General features: G+C 48.8%; 1 protein-coding gene and 1 long non-coding RNA gene across 3 annotated transcripts; one reads left to right on the top strand and one right to left on the bottom strand.

The window, feature by feature from the left end:
• The first annotated feature begins 236 nt into the window (after positions 1-236).
• Positions 237-9,951, top strand: LOC116781503 (hydrocephalus-inducing protein homolog). The gene is made up of 7 exons (XM_032677172.1): positions 237-244; positions 1,594-1,690; positions 2,322-2,421; positions 2,964-3,063; positions 3,256-3,424; positions 3,710-3,914; positions 9,872-9,951. The coding sequence occupies exons 1-7, from the start codon at positions 237-239 to the stop codon at positions 9,949-9,951; spliced, it is 759 nt and encodes a 252-aa protein (XP_032533063.1).
• Positions 9,952-11,707: 1,756 nt separating this feature from the next.
• On the bottom strand, positions 11,708-19,104 carry LOC116781486. 2 transcript variants are annotated; one of them, XR_004354890.1, is made up of 3 exons: positions 19,017-19,104; positions 16,729-16,799; positions 11,708-11,840 (listed from the first exon to the last, which is right to left on the bottom strand). It is a non-coding gene; the product is annotated as an uncharacterized LOC116781486 (long non-coding RNA). The 2 variants fall into 2 exon arrangements; XR_004354889.1 differs by lacking the exon at positions 11,708-11,840 and adding an exon at positions 17,772-17,868 and having other exon boundaries at positions 16,502-16,799.
• Positions 19,105-24,311: the final 5,207 nt, after the last annotated feature.

Raw genomic sequence — 24,311 nt, 5'->3', positions numbered from 1 at the left:
CTTGTTACCCGGGATGTGCTGAGGGAGAAAAGCAGCCGAAGGAAAAGGCCTCGGCCTTCATCACCCTCACCTGGGGGGGCTGGGGGTCACCGGACCCCCCAAAACACCCCCCGCCTCCCTCCCCCCCGGGCTGGGGTGGGTTCGTGTTGTAAAGGGAGGATTGAGGGAGGGTTGGGGGGGAGATTTTGGAGTTTCCTACCCCCCGCTCACCCCCCTTCTCCTGCCCCCCCCCCCCCATGTCGTGGTTGGTTCTGTGCCGTGGTGTCCGTGCAGTAAATTTGGGGTGTGTGTCCCCCGATGATGTGTGAGACCCCCCGGAAATGGAGACATCCCCAAAATGGGGGGTTGGGACCCGAAATGGGGGGGCGACCCCCCAAACTGGGAGGGGGGACCTAGAAATAGGGGGGGAAGAAATGGGAGGGAGGGATAAAGTGAAAGGGGGGGACCTCAAAATGGGGTGGAAATCCCCCAAAATGGGGGAGGGGACCCTAAAATGGGGTGGAAAGCCTTCCAAATGGGGAAAGACTCAAAAATGGGGGGGAACCCCAAAATGGGGGGTGACCCCAAAATGGGGTGGAAAGCCCCTAAAATGGGGGGAGAACCCAAAATGGGGGACCCCAAAATGAGGCCTGAGACCCAAAAATGGGGGAGGAGACCCCAAATAGGGGGAGGACCCCAAAAATGGAGCCTGAGACCCCCCAAAAGGGGGAGGGAGACCCCAAAAATGGGGCCTGAGACCCAAAATGGGCGGGAGAGACCCCAAACTGGAGGGTAGGGGGAGAAATGGGGGATGGGGACCCCCCCAAACAAAAGGGGAGGGGTCATAAACTGGGGCTGTCACCCCAAAAAGGTGTGGGGGGAGGAGCCCAAAAAAGGGGGACCCTTAAAGGGGGGACCCCAAAATAAGGGGAGGGACCCCCAAAGTAGGGGGGAGGGGTTGCCTTTCACCCCATAGAGACCCCTTGGCCCCACAGGGATAGTTCTGGGCCCTATAGGGACCCCTTGGCTCTATAGGGACAGTCCTCAGCCCTATAGGGACCTCTTGGCCCCATAGGGACTTATAGGGCTCCTGGGCCCTATAGGGATCCATTGGCCTTGCAGAGACAATCCTGGGCCCCATAGGGACCCTTCAGCCCCATAAGGACAGTCCTGGGCCTTATAGGGACCCCTCAGCTCCATAAGGACAGTCCTGGGCCCTATAGGGACCCCTCAGCTCGAGTTCCCCCCCAGAAATGTTCCAGCGCTCCCCCCCAGCAGCGCAGGCAGGGAGGGCAGCGCAGGCAGGGAGGGCAGTGCAGGCAGGGCTGGCAGTGCAGTCAAGGAGGGCAGTGAAGGCAGGGAGGGAAAAGGCTGTAAAAAAGGGGGTTTTGGGTGCCCCCTCTGGGACACCCATTAACCTCGCCCCGATCCCCATTGACCCCCCAGGACCCCCATCTCCTCCTCAGTTTCCTCCCAGACATCCCAACCCACTCCACCCCCAGACCCCCATTGACTCCTCAGCCCCTCCAAGGATCCGCAGTGACCCCTCTGGGACACCCCCTGCACCCACCTGGGCTCCCCCCGATTCCCCTGGGACCCCCATTTCCCCCTCAGGTTCTCACCCAGGACCCCAGTGGCCCCCCAGGACCTGTCACCTCGCGCTTCTCAGAATCGGCAAAGGAGCATCACGAATAAGGTGATCCGACTGGAGGTGAGAGGGACTTGGGCCTTCCTGGCAGAGCAGGGCAGAGCAAGTCACCATGTGCTCTTAGGGATAGAGTCAGGAAGAGCTGCACCTGACAGACACAGGGGTGCTGTGACCCCAACTTCTGCCTCTGCGCTGGGTTGGCCGGGTGCCCAGGCTCTGCATCCGGAGCCTGTACCACAGCCACCTTGCTGCTGTGCAGGCTTGAAGGCTGTTGTTTGGTTGTGCAGACCAGCATTCGCTCTGGACCCTTTCTGGGATTTTGTTCCTGTGGTTTAGAGGCTGCATTTCAGCAAGCAGGCGAGGCCATTGAAGAGGAGGGCGCTAATTGTCAATGCCACCTGCTCTGGGACACCTCACATTTCTTGTGGTTGTGTTTACATCCCTGGGCCTCTCAAGGGTGCTTTAGCAGCACCATTCCCTGCTGTGGGAGTGCAGAATTGGGCTGATAAGGTTTCTTACTGCAGCAGAATCCTGCCGGGGCAGCCTGTGAGATGAACAGGTCAGGAAAGCTTGAGAGTCCATAAACACTTGTCAAGCCAGGGAGGCCGTGGGGGAAGCAGCTGGCAGAGACAAGGACTTAGAGGCTGTCTCCCAAAACAATGGTCTAAGCAGTGTTTGTTTCTTGTTGCCTCAGGTTTCAGAGACAGAAAACATCCTGGGCATTGTTCACGCTGAAACCATCAAAGTCTCTGTGGAGGTCTACGATGTTAATCTGAGCATCAACATGCCTGAAGGTCAGTGGATGCCTCCCAGACAACACAGTCCGGGTGCATTTTACTACCTTGGCAGGTGGGCAACCAAAGCCCTTGGGAGGGGATGGCATAGCAGGCAAGGGTGGCACAGATCCATAAAGCACAGACCTTGCAAGCTGCATGAAGTAAAGCACTGTCAGGGCACCAACAGCCTTGAGTCTCTCCCTTCTGAACTTGGAAATGTGCAGCTTCATGTGCAGATTGCATTTGGTGCTTTGGAACAACAGTCATCTGAACAGCCAGTTGGCAAGTCCCAAAGGCTCAGTACAGAACATAAAGTAGCTGGATTTGTGCTTGGAAGCAAGGAAATGGAAACCAAGCTCCTTGGCTTCTACCCTGCAGATACTGCAGTGAGAAGAGAAAGGGCAGCCAAGTAGCTAGAGAGCACTTCCGAGAAGGGACACTTGCTGAAGAGGGTTTTGTGCCATCCAAGAACTCCAACTGTGTAGCTTGTGAGCTGGTGTGCTCTGCAGCAGCTCACAAATATTCACCATTTCTTACCTCGCTCTGCGGGTTTTCTGCAGGTCCAGATGGCAGCTTGGAATTTGGAACCATTAATGTCCTTGATAATAAAAAGGAAGTCCTGAGTCTGCAGAACAAAGGCTTATATGACATTGAGTACAGGTGAGTCCAGCTGCCTGGTGCTGAGCTTTTCCTCAGGCTCCCAGGCCTGCGTTCTCCCTCTGTCCATGGCTAGAACCTGTTCCCGTGCTGCTCCCTTTTCTTTTTTTTCTGATCCTATGCGGAGTCCTGGCTGTGCTGGTGGCACCTGTACTTTCAACTGCAGAGGTCTTCATTCTTTCCCTTTCTCCACAGTTTCAAGCTGACCACTGGAAGTGCCAAGAGGGGCCACTTGGAATCTCACTTCACTGTCCGGCCGCAGAGGGCTGTGCTGAAAGCCTCCCGGCCACCTGTGAAAGTTGAGGTCCTCTTCCACCCCACGACTGAAGTGTTTCTCGAGAGCAAACCCATCCTGCTCTGCCAGGTGAGCTGCCTGGGCCCAGCTGTGTTAGCACAGTGTGTCTTGGGAGCATAAGCAGGAGAGGTGTCTTGTGCAAAGCAGGCTTTAGCTGGGGCATCCTCTCTCCTACACACCCAAACAGAGACTTCCAAATCCATTTGGGAGGCTTTGTAAGAGAGCTGGAAATCTGGTTCTAGAAGAGACCTTTAAATAGGGAGGGTGAGCTGCTGGAGACCTGGGCTGGGGTCAGGGGACAGGGGTAGAGGCTGGCCTCTCTGCTGTGTTTACCAGCCCCTCCTCTGCTTGCAGGTCATTGATCTCAAATGGGGTCAAGGAGGCGAGACCGTTTCCACCATCCCAGTGAGGGTGTCGGCGAGAGCTGTGTACAGCAAGTACAGCATCGAGCCTGCCTCGCCCATCGACTTCGGTGCCGTGGTTAAGGGCACCAAGAAGAGCCAGGTCCTAATTGTGGAGAACAAAGGTGCTCTTAACTTCAAAGTCCTCATCCGCAAAGGTAAGAGAAGACCTGCCCCAGCCTTTCTGTCTGAGGAGGCACCACCACACAGCTGGTGTGTGACAGACCTGGGTTATTGTCCATCTGAGTCACTGGTTTGGGAAGAGGGAGGAAAACAACACCTCAGTATCCCCATGTGTGGGCCAAAGCTGGTGACAGAGCTGCTCTGTCCAGGAGCTGCAGCAATGGGTGCTGCAGGCAGCTCTCCGGGGGCCATCAGGAGCAGGAAGGCTTTCCTGCATGGGGAGGGCCAGGGGGACACGCCCACCAGGAGGACAGGTGAGTGGGGGAGGGGGAATTTGGGGGGTCCTGGGGGGGAATTTGGGGGGTCTGGAGGGGGTTTGGGGGGGATTTGGGGACTTTGGAGGGATATGGGGGGGTAAAAAGGGGGTTTGGGGGGGAATTGGGGGGATTTGGGGGCATTTAGGGGGGAACCGGGGGGGATTTGGGGGGTCCTGGGAGGGAATTGGGGGGGGTCCCAGAAGGGTCCTGGGGGGGGGGGTAGGGGGGATTTGGGGGGTAAAAAGGGGTTTTGCAGGGAATCAGGGAGATTTTGGAGGGTCCTTGGGAGTTAAAACAGGGTTAAAACCCCCCAACATTAGGATCTTTGGGGTAAAAGCCCCCAAATTTGGGATCTGTGGGGCAGAGACCCCCCAAAACCTCCCAGTTTTGGGATCTATGGGGCTGGGACCCCCAAAATCTCCCCAAGACTCCCCCAGAGACCTCCTGAAACCCCCCAATTTTGGGATTTAAGGGGCAAAAATCCCCCAAAGCCCCCCAAATTTTGGCATCTTTGGGACAAAACCCCCAAATCTGGGCTCTATGGGGCAAAGACCCCCCAAAGACCCCAAAATTTTGGGATCTTTGGGGCAGAGACTCCCCCAAACCCCCCAAGTTTTGGGATCTATGGGGCTGGGACCCCCAAAATCTCCCAAAACTCCCCCCGAGACTCCCCAAGATGCCCCAAATTTGGGAACTGTGGGGCAAAACCCCCCAAAACCGCCCCAATTTTGGGATCTTTATGGCAAAACCCCCCAAACCTGCCCCAATTTTGGGATCTTGATGGCAAAACCCCCCCAAAACAGCCCCAATTTTGGGATCTTTGGGGCAAAACCCCCCAAAACAGTCCCAATTTTGGGATCTTTGGGGCAAAGGCCCCGCCAACCCCCCCAAATTTGGTCTCTATGGGGCAGAGCCCTCCCCAAAGTTGGAATCCTCCTCCCCCCTCCCCCCCCCCCGGTATGAGCCGCCGTGCCCCCGGATTTGGGCCCCTCCCCTCCCCAGGCCCAAACGAGGTAACCGAGAACCACCCCCGGGGTGGGGGAGGGGCAGGCGGGGGACGGGATCCCCCGAAATCCCCCCAAAAACTTGAGGAAACTCCCCCAAAAATTGGGGTCACCCCCCAACTCCTCTAAAATTTTGAAGCTCCTGTTTCTTTGGAGCAGGTGGCCGAGGCCAGGAACGCTGCTAAAATTACTGAAATGTATTAAAATGAACAGCTGGAGCTGCTGAAGAAGGGCTGGAACCGCCCCCCCCTCGAGCCCCACGGTGGGTCCAAATCCCCACAAAATCCCCCCAAAAACCCCCCAAAAGTGATTTTTGAGCCTGAGACCACCCAAAAAAGTGGGGTTTGAGTCCAAAATGAACCTTCAGTGGCAGCGCCGGGGCCTGAGAAGGATGGAGAGGAAGGGGAGCTGAGAGGGAAGGAGGTGAGTGGTTTTGGGGGGAATTTGGGGGGAGAAAGACACGGCACCTCTGGAAAAGGAGGGGACGGAGCCTCTGAAAGAAGGGGCGGAGCTCCCCTGTGGTGGTCTGAAAAAACCTTTTCTCTGGGGTAGTAATGGTTCACCCGGGGCTGGGCTGAAAGAGGCTTCAGCACCACTTCTGATGGCCCAGGGGCAGCATCTGGCTTCTCCCAAACAGAGAGATGGCACTTGTTCCTCTGCAGGGAGTCAAGGGCAGGAGGATGACATGGATGGAATGGCAGAGGATCCCTTGGGTGCCTAGGATGGATCAACACTCGGGGATACAAACTGCCCTCGGGCTCAGGATGCAGCTGCCAGCACAGAGTTTCTGTAGTGTCCCAATGGCCCCTTGATTCCAGGAGTTTCTGTAGTCTCCCAATGGCCCCTTGATTCCACAAGGCCCTGTAGTGTCCTAATGGCCTCCTAATTCCACAAGGTTTCGCAGTGTCCCGGTGTTCCTTTTGTTCCATGAGGGTCTGCAGTGGAACTGGGTCCCTTTGGGGCCATAAGGCCCTGCAGGGTCACAATGGCCCCTTGATCCCATGAGCTTCTTCCACAGTCTCCAAAGGGTCCTTTAGTTCCACGAGGTCCTGCAGTCCCAAAATGCCCTTTGGATTCTCGCAGATTTCCCATTGTCCCAGGGTCCCTTGTGCTTCAGAAGGAGCTGCAGTGGGACAGTGGCCCCTTGGTTCTGTGAGCTCTGCAGTGTTCCAGCAATCCTTGGGTTCCAGGAGAGCCTGCAGTTTCACAAGGACCACTGGAATCCAGGAGGTTCTGCAGGGTCACAATGGCCCCTGGATTCTGGCAGGTTCAGAAATATCTCAGGGCTCCCTTGGTTTCAGGAGGACATGTCACCAGGAACCCTTGGTTCCAGGAGGTTCAACAGTGTCCCAGAATTCCTTTGATTTCATGAGGCCCTGCATTGTCCCAATGGACTCCTGATTCCATCAGCCCTCTCAATGGCACAATGCTCCCTTGGTTCCAGGAGTTTCTGCAGTGTCCCAGGGTTCCTTTTGTTCCATGGGGACCTGAGTGTCACAATGGGCCCTGAATTCCAGGAGTTTTCTCAGGGTGACAATGCTGCCTTTAACCAAAACGAGAAAAAAGGGAAAAACAATTAGAAGTTCCCTGATAACCATGGGCTGATTCTGACAAGTGAGGCAGAAATTACCCACTGCCCAGCAAAACCCAGTGGGGTCAGCCAGGGGTCTCTGCCTTGGCAGCCCAGTTTCCCCAGTCTCATCTCAGAATGACCAGTTACACTGAAGCAAAGAGCACTGGAACCAGTGCGACAAGCTCCAGTCTGACTTTCACACCCACCCACGTGTCCTGTTTTCCGCTGCTCTACAGACTTCCTTGTTTAAAATACAATGGAAAACTACAGCACACAAAGTGGAATTCGGGATCTGGTAACTCCCTCTGCGCTGTGAAACGTGCGCAGCTCTAAGAGTATTCAACCCCAGGATCTTCACGTTCTCAAACTGAACACTCAAAGTGACACAAGTGTTTTGTTTCAAGCATTCGACTCATCCTGAGTTAAGACAGGTAGTAAATATTTTGCAAGATTTTTATTTTTCCCCACAATAACCTGAATGAACAGGTTTTGGGCTTGTTTTGGTTTTGGGCTTGGGTTTTTTCTTTCCCCCACTGTTCTCATTAACCTCATTTCAAATCTATTTTGGTGTTTGAAGAGGAATTAAAATTTTGAATGATTTTTAATGTTAATGCCTTGACCGAGGTATCAAAACATGAAAAAAACCCCAACAAAACACCACAAAGCTGTCCATTATTGTCACACTCAAACACTCAGAAATACCAACAGGAGTGCAGTGAAAACCTCATAAATAAGACCATTAAAATAATTTTAATATTTCTATATTATTACATTTTTAATAAGCTTAACATAAGGAAATTGAATTACTGACATTAGCTTTCCCCATCTCTCAAAAAGGTAATTTAGTTACATCTTAGTCACCCTTGAAAGGCTCTTTCCAGCTGGGTTGGCCTCTGCCTTAGACACTCATGAGATCTGCCAAAACCAATTTAAGGGCAAATTTCCCTACCAGGTTCAACCGCATTGCTTTTACCAAAAACTTTGCAAGTAACCCCACATCTTTCATCTTCAACTCTTCTCTCAACCTTGTAAAATAATTAGCAGTAAACAGACCTGATAATGTGTTATAATTAAGAACACATTCTTGTTCTCAAAGTTATTTAGACATCAGAAAGATGCCACAGGAATGGTCAAAATATTAATAGCAACTTATACACTTTGGAAATCTACCTTTGGGTTTTAAAGATTTCACAGTGGTTGTTTACTTATGAAGTAAGGCACATTTCACTAACAAGTTTCAATAAAGTTACAAAAACATCTTTCTCCACTAAGACACGTGCAGTGATCCTAACTTGAGGCAGACACTGACAAGCCCAATTTTTTTCTTAGCTGTCACGAGTCTTTCATTCCTTCTGTCACATCAATTAGGCATCAGCCCGTTTTTCAAGCTGCTGTTATCTACCAGCTCCTGGTTTGGTTTCCAAGCACAGTATTTTGGCCACGATAAAATCAGGGACCTGGGTAGTCATGTCAGAATGACAAAGAGTACTGACCCTCCCTGCCAAGGGAGACAAACCATTCCCAACCTCGACCAAAGGTTCAAAGCAACAGTTTTGAAACAAAATTTACAAAGCTTTTCTCTTCAGTTTTCTGCTGCAATTCTCTGTTGCTCTCTTAAAAGACTACAGCAGTGAAAGACAAGGCCTGATGGCCAAACCCAGGCCTTCAGCCACTTGAGGTCTATTGAAACCTTCTGTTCCTCAAATGGGAGACTGAAAGCCAACACATACAACACCCACGCAGGAGACACCGACACACTGACCAAGTTCTCCACAGGGAAATTGGAGGCTTCAACTTCAAAACTGAGGTGACCTCCCCTGGAAACAAATTCACTCCAACACAGGGAGCTGAATGGACAGAATGAGGCTGTGAACAAACCAAATCTCAAGGTCTACGTCTCCGAGTTCATTAAAGCAAGGCTTTAGTCTCAAAGACACATCCCTGGTAACTTTGACACTGCAGGAAAGAGCAGACGTGTCCTTTCTGGCCAGCAAAGTCCATCCTGAGTTCCTGTCAGAGACTGCACAGAACATGAGTGCCCTGGACAGCCCTAGTTCTGCTTTTACCACCATCAGATGTTCTGTAAGCACAGCAGTCAAAGCACAACTCACGTAGGTTTGGGTATTTTTAGCTAAGGCCGTTTGCCAGCTTTCTCAGATTTAGGGAGGAATTCCCGGTAAGATGTGACTTTATTCACAGATGCACTCTTGTGTGGGTGTTATTTTGAAATAATAAACTTTATTGCATTAAGCAAAGTATGTCAACTTCAATAAAGCTCCTGGTGTTTTCAAGTATTTTCCCTCTTCTCTTAAAAAAATTGAAAATAAACATCGGTGCTTCAACTAAACATTATCTCCGCTAACCAGAGAGGGCAATACCAGATCCTTCAAGATCCACACATCTGGATGCTTTTGCAATTGCTGTTTGAAGCAACTTCTTTTGCAGACAACTGTTTCACTAAGTAAATTAAGGCTTTCACATTCACCCCCTCCCTTTAGGTAAGGATTATAACCAGAAAAGGAATGGAAGAATTACTTGGTGTGTAACTGAAAGGCCAAAGTCCTACTCAAGAAACCAGATGTGACAACAGCTCGTTTACAACCCAATGAGAAAACAAACAAAAATGCACACAGAAAGATTTAGGAGTCACGTGAAGATGAATATAAAATGGAACATGAGTCACATGTTTTAGAGATTCGAGCAGATGACTGGGGGCTAGAAAGGCGTCAGTGGATGGCACAGGAAGAGTTTGGAGGAAGAGCTGGAAGGAGAAACATGGCAAGAAATCTGCTGTTCTACACAGACCTGCAGTGGGGAAAACAGTTTAAGACTTCTGAAGGAACAAAGTAATAAAATTCACAGAGCCCAGGAGCAGAAGAGATTCAATACTTGCCAAAAACCATCAGAACTAAGCTCATGGACACCCATTAAAAGCTGAATTCCTCCAATTCACGAATTCCACTTTTTTGCTTCAGGACTGAGCTCAGTGATAAAACTGGTCCAAAATGCAATGGACCCAGAGGCTGCACAAGGCCACACTAACACGGCCTAGCAAGGTTTGCACCTCACCCCTACGTGCTCCTTTTGCCTTCTCCCAGAGCTCTGCATCAGTCTCCACACCATGGAGGGGGTGAGGAGAAGGCCCAGGACTTTGGAGCGGCTGCTGTTCAGCACCTGAGGCCGCGCAGACGGCAGTGGCTGCTGGAGGGCTCTGCTGGCACACACAGCCACAGGACAGCTAAAAGTCACTGTCACCTACCCACTGAAATAGGAGGATTCGCATCTCGGAACATCTTCCCAAGCTGTGTGCAGCCTAAGGAAGGCCTTGCTCCATCAGGTATCGTCTCAGGCTGAAAGAACTGGCTCTGAGGAACTGCTGCTTTGAAAGAAATGCATCTGGTCCAAAGCACAGGGCTACAGGAATACAGCTTCCCACAAAAAAAGTTCCTCCCTGTACACAAAATGCAATGGATGCCCTCATTAAAAAGGCAGAATCGAGGCGGGTTTGAATTTTAAGCAGCCAGAAAGACAAAAGGACCTGTGTCTGGCCACAGGCAGCTCCCAAGAAAGTCACAAAATGTGCCAGGGACAACAAAAGGTCAAGACCAAATTCCTTTTAGTTCAGGAAACTGGAGAAGGTTCTGTCCCTGTATTCATCCTGTATAGAACTGAATTCATTTTTCTACTCAAGCCTGCCAATTTTGTGTTTTGACTAGATGAGCAATGAGTTGAAGTCTATCAGCTAGCAGTTTAATTTAAAAAACCCAACCAAACAGAAAACTGTCCTGGCATTACATATCATTTTGTGCAAAGCCAGACCTTTGTGAATGAAAAACAGCAACAGAACAACTGTAGGACAGGAGACAGTTCCTGTCTGCTCAAAGACTCTCACTGATCCTGACAAAAGCAGAGGGACACAACAAGATGCACGGGAGGCAAGTTCTTCCTGCTGTACTTTCCACACCATTTGTTACCCAAACCGTGCAGTGCCTCTCTGGAGACTCCCCTGTGCCCCAACCCTTCTGAACCAGCAAACCTACGACAGAAAAGCTCTCAACGAGACACGGAGTCAAATCCCAGGAGACCAAAGAACCCCAGCCAGGTGTGAAGGCTGTTCTGCAGTGAGACAGGGGGAGAGCACGATCCAAGCACTGCCCATTTCCCAGAGCCCGGCAGGAAGGATCCCGGGGTCCTTCTGAAACACACGTGCGCACACGGCCACGCACCAACCACCTTCAGAATGGATTCAACCAGAAGCTGCAGCCAGTTCAACATGGAATAAGGAAGCAATGGTAAAATTTCCTCGTCCAAATACATACATTGTATTTTCTGTATATTATAGCTAATGCCTGGTTGGGACTGGGGAGTTGTAAGCTGCGCAATAGTTAACTGCTCTGTTATTATTATAAGGTGACTGTCCTGCAACTGGCAGTTCCCAAGCTGGCAAAGATAAAGTATTCTGCTTTACTGAGCACGTATACCATAGCCTGCTTTTCTAAAAATATTGTCTAAGTTCCTCACTAGAAAAGGAAGAAAAGAACAAGGAGCAGAGGGTCAAGGATGGAGATGATAAAGAAGAGCCAAGGAGAACAACTGGATCATCTGGATCCCTTCCCATAGTCAGCTCCAAGGACATTGGGCTAATTAAAACTATTGAATGGAAAGTCCCTGGCAATCAAAATGGGCCTACAACCGAACCAACCAGAAGGAAGCCCGCGAACCCAAGCCCAATCAAGAGCCAACAAATGACTGTGGGAGGGGAGTCGGAACAAGGATAAAAGTTGCTGTTGGTTTTTCTTGGGCCTGTGGGCCGGTGGGGAGCAGGGGTCTCTCCAGGCCACCCAGCGCTGATTTGCTTCTCTGCACTTTAGAGAAATCTTACAAGAAATTCTGCTGCTAAATTTTGATTTGGTTTATTTACCTCTAACAAACATTAGAGCCTTGTCTGCTTGACTGGGTGTTTCTAAAAAGCTAAAAAGGAAATGTTATTAGGAAGAACAACTTACCAGTCCTTCAACCAAGAGCAGCTATTTTGCTTACAGTGAGCAAATCAAGTCCTCCACACATCTGTAGGGAAAATGGGATATTAAACCACTTAAAATTAAAAAACAATAAAGAAATCCTAAGAATCAAGCATTAGCCTATGAGTATTACACAAGTCCCATCCCTGAAGGAAAAAAAAACAACCAAGCATTACAGATCACAGCATATGCTACAAAAGACATTTTATAAAAAGCTTCCAAGTATCACTAGGGATGTGTTATCAAAGAACCTGTGCAAACCACCCAAGAAGTTCAGGCCCAGTCCTGTACACAAATCCCTTGAGAAATTACCACAAACCCCCCCTGCCTTTGTTTTTTTTTAATTTTTCTGAAAACGATCAGGCAGGCATCAAGTGGAAATGAACTTCAGCAAACTGACCTGCCCTTCACAAGATGAAAGAAAATACACTTTTTGCTGAGAGGTGGTATCAGCTGGAGGAAGGGCAAATAATGTAACACATTTCTAGGGAACAAATTCTCTACCCTCTCCCCAAATTATCCCCGTATGGGCAAGGCCCGAATGTCAAACCCTGACTCTGAAAATGCTTATTGGCAATCTACAGCAACAAAACTTTAATCACAGACATCTTAAACAAAGGTTGGAAGATTAAACTAAGACCTAAAACTCTGAAACAACTCAGGAACTTCCTTTTTACTGTGAGTTTGGACTGTGTGAAATGAGCCATAAAAGTTATCCTCCTGACATGTATGAGCAAACTGCTTCTGCTGGGATCTCTCAGAACCTACTTCTATTAAAACAGAGCCTCAAATACACAAAAATGAATGACCCTATCCAGTGACAGCACACTGGGCAAGCCTTTAAATTCTTCTCTTCCACTGGTATTTACTCAGATGCACAGAAGGAAAGCTGGGATGAACAGAATTGTCATTTCTTTGTTGATGGAATTTATTTGAAATTAGGATGCAAAAAGATCCCTTCAAAAAGGGGAAATGACAAAAAATTATATTAGTAAACTGGCATAAACATGGAGAATATACAAAGGAATGTTACATTTAGAGGTTTAAACCACGTATTTAAATGTGCTCCAGCAGCTGCTATGAAAGGGAAGCACAGAACTTGTGCAAAGTGCCCACCCACCATTTTAGCAGAAACACAACCTGGCTGCTGAACTCTCATCATCCAAGAGGCCTCCACCAGTCACTCAAAGCAGGAAAAATGAACCAGGTCAATACATTCACTTAGGCCCTTTAAATCTCCTTCTGCCCTATGGGTAACATTTCCCTAAAAAAACCCACTTAAAAACTACCAGCTGATAGATGAAGACAGGAACGGTTCAAGATTGCAAGATTTTCAATTGACAGCTCTCAACTGCCTTTAATAACTCACAACTACAGCTCCACAGTCATCACCTGCATTCAAGTGGGTTCCTGTTGTCTTTGCTTCAGAGGGAGCACCCAGCTACAGCAGTTGCACAGAAACTCTAAGGAGGATCTTTAATATGGCTTTCTGCCACCACAGAGCAGCTGCTTCCAATGACAAAGACTCGACCCAGTTGTGTTCTGACCTCAGCACCACTTTGCAAAAGCAATCTCATGTTTGCCACAATGGTACCACTCAGCACTAGTGACACTTCTCCACTTGCAAGGGAACAGGTGAACCAAACAAGGAGTTTTGTAAAAACGCCACCAACGTGTTGAGAACACCTTACATTTCATTCACACAAGTTATTTGTCCACTATTACCAAATATACCACTGTATTTTTGAGTTTTCCAATTTTAACATCCAAAAAACAATCAGCACCAAACTCCAGAATTAATCACAAAAGCTGGAGTTTATGCCCAGAGCCACAAACCACAGAGCTTGGACATACAAGTCTTGGCTGAAAAAGAATTCACCTTTCAGGTCAACACCTGTATTTCCTCTATTTAATAAACATCAAAGTCTTTTAATCAGACTATTTGCAGTAATTGTTGTAGCCCATGTGACTAAAAAAAAATCCCTCTCTCTCTAAAAATAAACATGACATTACTTTTTTTAGGTAGTCTAATAGCTGTGGCTTATCTTGACTTTAAAATTCCAGCTGCTGTCAGCACAGCACAGCCTCTGGCACACAGAACACCCCCTGAATCAAAGGGCCACGGCTCCTGCACCCCAAGACTGGCACTGCTGGCTCCAACCACCAGCACAGTCCATCTCCTTCTACAGCAAGACCCCCAAAAGCTATCACCTGATATCAGATTCTCTCTTGGGATGAATCAGTAGTTTGGCCAAGGTGACGTGTATCACCACACCAACACTCTTCCATGGAAGATGGCAAAGCCACAAAAAGCAATTCTCAAAGAAGACTTCCCATGGCTTCATATCCCCAGAGGAACAGCTTCCTCTGCTGAAAAGGTTATTGGGACTCAACCAAAGAGGGTCTCCTGACCCCCCCAACCCTCAGGAACAGCTGCAGGGCAGCCATAAAGCTCCAACTTCCCTCAAGTCCCAGCACTGTGCATCTAACCTCCTGAGGTCCACCTAACCCAGAGATCGAGCTGCCATGTGCTAGATAAACAGATACTGCTCTTCCAAGAAAAGGCAGCTCCAAAGAGCTCAGGAAAGTAACAAGGGACAGGTAAAACTGCCTTTCTTTTAATGCCTACTCAGCACAAACAGCAGCAGGGCAATCCAGGAGAGGTGCAGACCAGTAAGGCTGAAGTGCTCAATTTTGTATTTAGCATGGAACATGCAGGTCAGCCAAGATCTGCTCCTGACACCGCGGGGGTTAATTTTAATCTTTAATTTTGGCTATTTTTTGAAGAGCAGGTCAACGAAAAGTTGCAGCTTTAGACATTTCAGGATTTAACATTAGGAACACAAGCCCTGGGTCCAACAGCCTCAGTCCCCTCATTATCATCAGACTGGTCTGGCCTTCATTGGAACAGACTGTGCAATATCTGTGATTTTGACCCTCTACACTGAAAATTCCCATGGGATTTCAGATGTGCTCCACTGTTCTTCAGGTATGAGATCATTTCCAAACACCAACTCTCCGTTCTCACAGATCCCATCGGACAGTTACACAACCAAGTTCCAGAACACACTGACACACACATTTGCACATCAGCCCTGTTTCTGCAGGACATCCCTGATCATGGACATGTCCATTCTCTGTAAATATTATCTGAATTCTGCCTTGTACATCAGCAGTGACTCACTGCAGGTAAAGGTTCAGTACAACCTGGAGAGACATTTTTATAAAGCTTTGCAAAATTGGCCCATGATTTTTTACATGAAGGGGCTGAAGGCTTCATCCAAGCCAAAGAAAACAGCTGCACTCGGGTGGGGGTTCAGGACTGTATTCTTTAATTATCACCATCAATTCTGTAATTTTAAAAAGCAAATTCTCAAGAGTGGTTTTGAGATTCCTGACCCAGGTGTCTGCACGAAGACCCCTCGTGCTTTGAGGTCCTGAGCACGCCCTGAGGTACCTGAGCACGGGGAGCTGCGAAAAGGAACCAGTTCAGGGAGGCAAACGAGCTCTCCAGCTCTGAATTACACAGTGGGGAAAGCCTGGCTCAAAGGAAACGTGTTCCTCTGGCTCTAAATGCAGAATCTTAGAGTGCAAAACCAAATTATAAACATTAGAAAGCTGATTTGTTTCTACTGCAAGGAGGAGAGCAAGATACCTCGTAACCCTTGGGCTTTAGAGTCAAATTTACACCAAAAAGAGAAGTTTGAAGTTTAGTGTACAAACAATTGATTGGAAAGGAAAAGCTTCTGAGTGTCCCTAGCTAATGAAGGAATACCTTGAACTAAGGAAAAGCACTTCTGAAGTGTGGTTAGACAATGTCCTCAGGAGATGGCAATTCTCAGAGCACAGCCTGGCTTTACTACGGGTCCCCACGGTCACTGCAGGTTGTTAAAGTTGTGTGTGAGTGACCACAGAAATCTTCAAAGGTGCAGGAGACACAAACATTGCTGCAGTCAGTACTTACTAACAGTTTTCAAATGCACTGAGCTTGAAAGAAAAGAAATTCAACAAGGAAAAACACTGCACCTTAAAAGTTTAATGCTTATTTTGAAAAAAAAAAAAATTTTCCAGCCTAAGTTAAAAAAAAAAGACATAAAAAGCCCCAACACAGTGTAACATACCTGGCACAAACAGTACACAATTTTGCTCAAGGACTTTTACCCACCCAGTCACCTGAATCTTTGGAAGAACAATATCCAGTGAGAGACTTGAAAGGAAAAAAAAAAAAAAGAAAAAACAAAACCAGGTTTGTCTGAAAACAAGGCACAGACAGATCTCACCTGCAGTCCTGATGTTCTTGACTGACAAACTTGCTGAAAACACTGAAGGTGTCTTTAGATTCATAAAAATGTGACCTACACTGCAATAACAATATTCTATCCTTCCAACATCAGCCTTTGTGTTCCCCAAACCAAGAAACAGGCCCCAAAAATCTCCTCTGCAAACACCTGAAGTCTCCTGTTACTGCTGTTCCTGTGGGCAAATGTGAGTTCTACAACATCCCCAAACGTTAATGCTACAGACTCATGAAGCACAAAATCCAATCAAAGTTTAATGCAGGTTCTCGCTGCTGAAATGGGACATGGAATGAAATGGATTTCTATGAAAATACTGCCCTTTTCCCCAAACACAAGGCATATGGATCTATATACACAGATGATCAAAAGAACAAGCCCCTTAACAAATAGCCTGGGGAAACTCAAATTTATACAGAAGTAGCACAGAAACGTGACATTATTTGAAGGCAGTCTACCTGCATCTGCAAAAAAAAAAAAAGCTTTCTAAAAGTCCAGATACTTTACAAAATGCATCCCCCCTCCACATAAAAAATCAGATTTTTTTTCTTCCATCTGCACAGTAGCAAAAAGGCAAATTTCAAGAGAAAAAAATAACAAGGAAATGAACATACTACCACAAGTTATAGCCACTCCTACCTGAGAAAATAACTCATGAACCATTCCTCTGAAGCCACTCAGACAATAAGGGATTGTTCATGGCATTCTACCTGAAGAAAAAAAAAAGGATGGAAATGTTCAGCATTTTGCTTTAGAAAAGCAGAACAAGTCACGTGCCTGAAATGTATTGATCTTTAGGTAATTATTAAGTCAAGAAAACTTCTGAGAGCAGTAACTGTATCTTTACAACTCAACTCTAAAAATAAAAGGACATTCTTGGCTGGAATAAAACACACTGGAGATGACAGTGACTGACACACAACACACACCATCTGTGTTTCTCAGGACTAACTGCAATCTGCTCTTCTGTCTTCCATTCCTTTAATTTTGAAAGACTTAGAGACCAAATGCAAATTTAACCTTGTTTTATCGAGTAACTTAGCACCCAATCCCCCTCACCCTTTGTGCTTTTTGTTCACATTAAAGTCTTTAGAACCAGCCTAGGCAAAATTAAATAAAACCTTTAGGGACAGCAAAGTTATTTCAAAAGGGCTTCTGTCATCAGCTTCTCTGAATTTTAAGTCCTACCTTGCTCGACCTTCCCCAAAAAAGCATCTTTTTTGCCCTTTAGAAAACAGTTTTAAAGCTTTCAGCTTCTTTAACCTTTCATCAGATCCCAAACCAGGGTCTTTAACAAAAGGAACACTATATCTGCACTACCTCTAGCCAACTTTGCTTGCCTTTGGTGAAGGCAAAAATGTTATTTTATTTTACAGCAGTTAGAGTTATCATCCCCACTACTTCATACTTAAGAAGAAGTCTGGAATCAGTCGGTAAAGACACAATTTTAAAAAACATTCACTGCTAAATTAAAAGGTATCCAAATATAAATGCCAATTCCTACACCTTGAATGTAAAAAAGCAGAACTGTTAAACAAAACACATTACAAATTAAGAGGAATTTATTTTTTGAGACAATTACTTGCTATTCTATTTTCAGTTGTTAAAAGAAACCACTCAAAGCTATTGAAAAAAAAATCCCATAACATTTTTAAGAAAAGAGAAATCCAGCAGACACCCACCTAAAGCCAGAACTTTCTTTAGGGCACAGTGTGTATGCCAGAACCTGTTCTATACTGCACAACTGCTGCTGGGTTAGAAAACCACCATAATCCAAATCTAAAATAAAGACACGGAACATTTTGCATAAAGGTGGACAAGTCCAGCGGTTGCTAAAACCTGTATTTCTATTTCCAAAAAAGGGCAAACTTATATTGTTGCAATGACAGATTCACATTTGCAGAGGAACCACCGAAAAATGTAGATTTACCTCCAACTGCAATGTTTAAAACCTGCACGGAGTTTTATAACCTTGCTCAAGGGTACACCATAGAAATCCAACAAATATGGCTAAACACAACCTCCAACTAAAACTAAAGTTCTTCATATTTACCTCGTGCTCTACCACAGCGACTTTTTATACATTCAGAATTACAATTCTGCCCTTACACTGGTAATTGCTGAATGCCAGCTAAGGCATAACAAACGTCAGGCATTCCATTTAAACTTGCATTTTTAGAAAGTCTTGCAATAGGTGTTCTACAACTTCTAAAATTATTAGGCACCGAAAAGAAGATAAAAAACGCTCCAGAAAGAGAAATGACCGTGAGGTCTCTGCAAAACGCATAAACTGAACACTAAAACCAAACCTGACACCCAAGAAACATTTTCAAAAGTTTTCCACGTAACACACAAACTCATCCGTTTCCTTATCGTGTAACTCATATTTCAGTAACTACCTTTTCTTCCCGTACTATCGTCTAAATCACAACCGTACTATTTTGCCAACGTTAAACTGCAGGCGTGGCATGACCGAGCTTTGTTTTTTTCAAGCTTCCAAGTTTCTGCACTGCAGTTCCAGGCTGGTTTGCAGATGCCCCCCTCGCCCGCCGCGCTGGGGGAGCCGCTCTGCAGCCCCCCCTGTGCCCGGGGCCGCAGCGGGGACCCAAAACCCGCCGCTGCCCCCTCGGTGCTGCATCGGGGCCGGGCCGTGCGGACCCCGCGGGTGCTGCAGGGCTGGGACGGCAGCGCCGCAGCCGCCGACGGGCACCGGGGCTCCCCCGGTCCCGCCGCTCCCCCTCACCCCCCACGGGCAGGACACGGGCGGGGGTCCCCGACACTCCCCGCGGGTCCCCTCAGCGAGCGGCGACGGGCGGCAGGGGGGGCAGGGAGAGGCAGCGCCCCCTCCCCCTCCCGGCTCCGAGGACATTTTGTTTTCCCTCCCAAGGACAAAGGACAAGGAGGAGCGCGTTGACTCCGCCACTTACCTGGCCAAGAGCAGCCCGCTGGCCGGCACCGGGGGCCCCGAGGACGGGGCGCTGCTCCCATGCTCGCCCTTCCCGCGGCCAAGGGCGGCCCCGCCTCGGCGCCATTGCTGCCCGCCCGTCCCAGCCCCTCTCGGCAGCCCCGCTCGCCGCCCTCCGCAGCCCCGCAGCCCTCACAGTGCCGGGCCCGACTCGGCCCTCGACCGCGGCACCCGGGGCGCCGGACGGGTGTCCCCCGAGCGAGCGGCGGGGAGCGCGCCCGGGAGCCGTGCGGAGCTGCCCCTGCTCCCCGGCCATCTTGGGCCGTGCGTGTGAGGGAGCCGCCGCCATCTCAGCTCCTTCCTCCCCGCCCCCCGCACAACATGGCCGCCCGCTCGCTCCTCCCATTGGCCTCGGAAACGGGATGAATTCCACTCCAATCGAACAAGATGAATCGCAGCTACTCCAGAAGGAAAAGAAAAACAGCGCAGGCCTTCAAAGCCACAAGTATAGAACTGAGATTTTTATTTCAAGCAAGTTTCAAGCCTGTTTCCATAACGATCTTCATTCTTGTCTCCTGTGTGCAGGGAGCACTGTAGGGCATTCATCGATTGCTATATAAGAGTTGACAAAATGATGCATTATTCAGCAAGTTGCCACATGCAGGGAAGAGAAACTGTACCTTTTCTCCTAAAATCCTACAAACATGTCTTTTTTTAATTTTTATAGACAGTCTGACAAAGCCCTGAATCCCCCCGTTGTAATGCACCATATATATAAAAGACCCCTTCTATTACTAACTCAAAACAAACTTCTTCATATTTGTCAATACTTGTTAGATATGGGGTCCAATCAATTTTTGCTGTAGTGATTCACCACACGCTTGGATTAGAATGTCACCTGAACAGAAATAGCTCCTGAGTCAGGCTCATGTTTCCTATGAGCTTTTATAGTTTCTTCCTGCAGACAATTCACTACAAACTGGCTCCTGACAGAGCTTTACCCAGCTGGGAGAGCTCATCAGCCCAGGGACTAGAGCAGCTCTGGACATGCTGGCCTCCTAAACTCCAGAATCAGCAGCTTTAAGCGTTGCAGGAGAGAGATTTACATGCTGAAACAAATACTCTCTCTCTCTGACCAAGCCATTAACAGTGACAATCTTGTCTCAGCTTAAAACCATTCCCAGCTCAGTTTTCTTTTAATATTTAGTCACAGATTAGTGTTAGACTGTGAGCTGGGAGAAAACGTGAGCAGTCCAAGAAAACACTGTTTAATAATAATAATGCATCTAAAAAGAAGCTATCACCTCTCTCTACAAATGTGTCTTGGATTAAGGTCTAGAAACATTGAATTTAATGACAAAAGCTGAGACTTTGATCTCTCCTTGTTACTCCAAACACATGGGTCTTAAATTACGCACCTGTGCCTTTAATTCAGCACTGAGTAATTACATTTAGGTTGGTGGAGTCACTCCAGGTTTTTCCTCCAGGTGTGCCTAAACTGAATGTTGTCCTAAGGATTTGGAAGCATATGAAGTGAATTTAGGAATGAACGTGTATGTCAGTAGTTGCAAAATGCAACTGAAATGAACTGTCCCAGTCTGTAGAAGGAAAGAGAACGTGAAGCAGAGGTCTAATATTCAAGAGGAAAAGCAAGCACATAGCTTTGCACATGTAGGTCTAATTGCATCAGCATTCCCTGTATTTTCCCCAACACTACTTCTTCTTTCCTATTTTTAATAAGAATGGCAAAAGGAATAATATAAATTTAGGTTGTCCTGGGTACTTCACCTTTTACTCACCTCCTTCAGGGAAACTTTAAAACCTTTCCATAAAACAGAATATTGGCTATGAAGAGACCAAATGTTAGACTCAAGTGGAAGGAAATAGGTCAAAATAAAATGCATTGAACTGAGAAACTGTCTCCTACAGCACAATTTCATCAGCTCTGCCTCCTCAAGAAGTCAGGAAAAAAAAGTACAGCTGCATGAAAAATAAATGGGCAGCTTTTTCTGACTCTGGAACCAGAAAATAATGACATGAAACCCAAATCCAACGCAGCACTATCACTTGTCTTTCCAAATGCCAGCATTAATTCTCTCTCTCGCAGCTCCCAGAGACTTGTTAAACAAACGAGCCCTATAATGTATTTTGCACTCCGTCCGGAGTGGAAGAAGTCAACTCCAACACAGAAGGCCCTTCACAGAAATGCTGCAGCTCGCTCCAGGAGTTTTGCACCGAAGGGGATCTGCCTGACCTCGCTCCTGCCACAATCCCTGTTTTCTCCTTGCATCAAACAAGCTGTTCTGCAGCACTAGCAATTGTCTGGGCTTTTAGATCAAAAGTAGTGTCTCCAAACCTGGAAGTCAAGTCGGCCCGTGCAAGTCACAAAGGGCTGGTTTGGTGTGTGCACAGACCAGTCGGGCATCTTTTTATACCAGAACCAAATTCTCTGTTTAACACCTGCCTGATGAGCTGCATTTTCCCTGCACACCTGGGCCATGGCCCGGATGCTGAGTGCTCAGCCAGGCTGTCATCCTGATTATCCTCCCTATGCCCTTGGGGGCATTTTTGGAGCCAATTTACACCTCGACTATTTTTTTCTCTCCTGGAGAGAGAACTGATTTGGCTTGCACATTGTAATCCTTTCAGAAGAACTTTTCCCTTTTCCCCCTAGTTTTCCTCACTTGTTGTTATTCCTTTTTTCCCCTTAAGTTTAAAAATTAAAACCTTTGCTCTGAAAGAGAGCGAAGGAAGACTGAAGAAGCTTCAAGCCAAGGAGAAAAATCTTAAAATCCGAATTTCTGGGAACAGCAGAACAAGTCTCCTCCCGCTGCATTAATGCCGCCTCAGGGAACGGCGCTGGCCTCTGCAGGCAGCTGCCTAAAAACACCCACGGCTCCTCGGGAAGACAGACATGCAATTGTTATTTTTTTTTTTCCCCCTAAAGATTTAATTTTTCTCTCTTTACATTCAGCCCCTCGGTGACTCCTGAGAGCCCTGTGCAAAGCCATAAAGTGACTTTTGGAGGAGCTTTTGGGCACCCCCGGGATCCTCCCCCGCGCTGGCGTGGGGCCCGTGGGTGTGGGGGGGGCTGAGGGGTCGAGCGCCTGGACACTGAGAAATAAACATCAGCACGCAGGGAGACGGGCCCGCCCCCCCGCGCTGCGCAAATGGCGCAGGGATACGCAAACGGCGTAAGGCGGCGCCGCGGGCGGCAACGGAGCGGCGCTACGCAAATTGCGTAAGGGGGCCAGCAATCCTGTGGCGCCACGCAAACAGCGTAAGGAGGGCGCCGGTAATGGCAATCGTGAGAGTTACGTAAGTTGCGTAAGGCTACGCAAATGGCGCAAGGGCCCTGCCCTCAGCGCTACGCAAATGGCAGGAGGGCCACGGTGGCTTCCTAAGGGCTCGCGGACCTTTCCCACTTCATTCCGGTCCTCTCCAAAGGGCTCCCAGTTTGTCCCAGTCCCTCCCTAAGGGCTCCCAGTTCCCTCCTAAGGGCTCCGAGTCCATCCCAGTCCCCTCCTAACGCCGCTGCTCTCAGCGCTACTCCAACGGCGTAAGGGGCGCTGCCGTTGCCCACAGCCCTACTCCAACGGCGTAAGGAGGCGCCGGTAACGGCAAGGGAGGGGCGCTACGTAAACTGCGTTAGGCTACGCAAATGGCGTAAGCGCCCTGCCCTCAGCGCTCCGCAAATGGCGGGAGGGCCCCGGTTCCTTCCTCGGGGCTCCCAGTTTATCCCAGTACCTGCCAGTCCTTTCCTAAGGGCTCCCAGTTCATCCCAGCTAGCGCCGCCTTCTCGCGCTTCCAGAATTTTCTCCCTCCGCTTCCCAAATAGAAAAGGGACTTTTTGTGCTGAACACCGAGCCGGGAGCACTGACAGGCTCGGCGCAGGGGCCCTGTGGTATTTGGGTTCTCTACAGTTCATGTTTTTATAATGAAGGGGGAAGGGTTAATAATCTGTCCCAAAGGACTGGAGCTCTCAGAGCCAATTAGGCCTCCAGTGAACCATGGAGCTGCTGAAATAAATCCAGTCTCAGGCACGGAAGGAGCAGGATTCGAGACAGAAAAGCCTGTGTGGGGACGCAGGGCATTGAGCTCGTGCAGATTTGTCCACAGGTGCAACTTGGTACATTTTAGTACCGAGTGCTTTTGATGCACAAACTGGCCACCAAAACTCTCTTGGGTCATAACGTGCAAAGGTGGGACAGCTTTATCCAGAACACGTAGACCACACAATTTCTCAAAGCTGGATCAGAATCTGTGCCAGCCTGTGGTAGAACCATGAAAGCCACCTACAGGAGTTGCATTTCCCATTCAGATATCAGGTGGGGACAAGTCCCTGCCACAGGAATGGAAAATCCATGGTGGGGTGGGAAGGGGCAAGATGCTGCCCTGGCAGAGAAGGGTGGATGTGCCACTGCAACATCTCCCAGCAATGCTGCTGTGGGTGGAAAAACACCATTAAGGTGGGACAAAGTCTAGGAAAGCAACAGCAGAGTCTATCTCCCTCTAAATGTGATGTCTCCATCCTCCAGACCCAAAGCCATGCTTTGGACCTCCCTGCACCAGTCTTGGTTTTCCAGCTTCTTAACCGTATCAGAATAAGACCAAAACAATGACTTCTTCTTATATTCTTGTAGTGGGTTGACCCTGGCCAGATACCAGGTACCCACTAAAACCACTCTCTCACTCTCCCTCTGCAACTGAACAGAGGGAAAAAAAAACAGCTAAGGATTCATGAGTAGAGATAAGAGCTGGGAGAGGTCAGTGACTGATCCCCTTCACGGGCAAAACAAGAGTCCCAACCTGCTGGCCCGTGGGGCCACGAGTCCTACCTGGGAAAAACCAGCTCCAGCCTGGGCTTCCCTCTCCACGGGCTGCAGGTCCTGCCAGGACCCTGCTCCAACTTGGGCCTGCCATGGGTCACAGCCTCCTTCCTGCATCCCCCTGCTCCGGTGTGGGAGCCTCCATGGGCTGCAGGGGGGTCTCTGCACCCCGAGGCTCCCCCAGGGGCTGCAGGGGGGTCTCTGCACCCCGAGGCTCCCCCAGGGGCTGCAGGGGGGTCTCTGCACCCCGAGGCTCCCCCAGGGGCTGCAGGGGGGTCTCTGCACCCCGAGGCTCCCCCAGGGGCTGCAGGGGGGTCTCTGCACCCCGAGGCTCCCCCGAGGCTGCAGGGGGGTCTCTGCACCCCGAGGCTCCCCCAGGGGCTGCAGGGGGGGTCTCTGCACCCCGAGGCTCCCCCAGGGGCTGCAGGGGGGTCTCTGCACCCCGAGGCTCCCCCAGGGGCTGCAGGGGTCTCTGCACCCCGAGGCTC

Source organism: Chiroxiphia lanceolata, assembly GCF_009829145.1.
Source record: "Chiroxiphia lanceolata isolate bChiLan1 chromosome W unlocalized genomic scaffold, bChiLan1.pri scaffold_48_arrow_ctg1, whole genome shotgun sequence".
NCBI lineage: Eukaryota > Metazoa > Chordata > Aves > Passeriformes > Pipridae > Chiroxiphia > Chiroxiphia lanceolata.
Note: the sequence above shows the minus strand (reverse complement) of the source record. Positions and strands in the feature narration are given on the sequence as shown.

Bases quoted from the DNA above. Each gene is read 5' to 3' on its own strand.
- LOC116781503 (XM_032677172.1), top strand. The intron at 2,422-2,963 runs GTCAGTGGATGC...GGTTTTCTGCAG, and splicing joins GAGCATCAACATGCCTGAAG to GTCCAGATGGCAGCTTGGAA. The intron at 3,425-3,709 runs GTGAGCTGCCTG...CTCTGCTTGCAG, and splicing joins AACCCATCCTGCTCTGCCAG to GTCATTGATCTCAAATGGGG.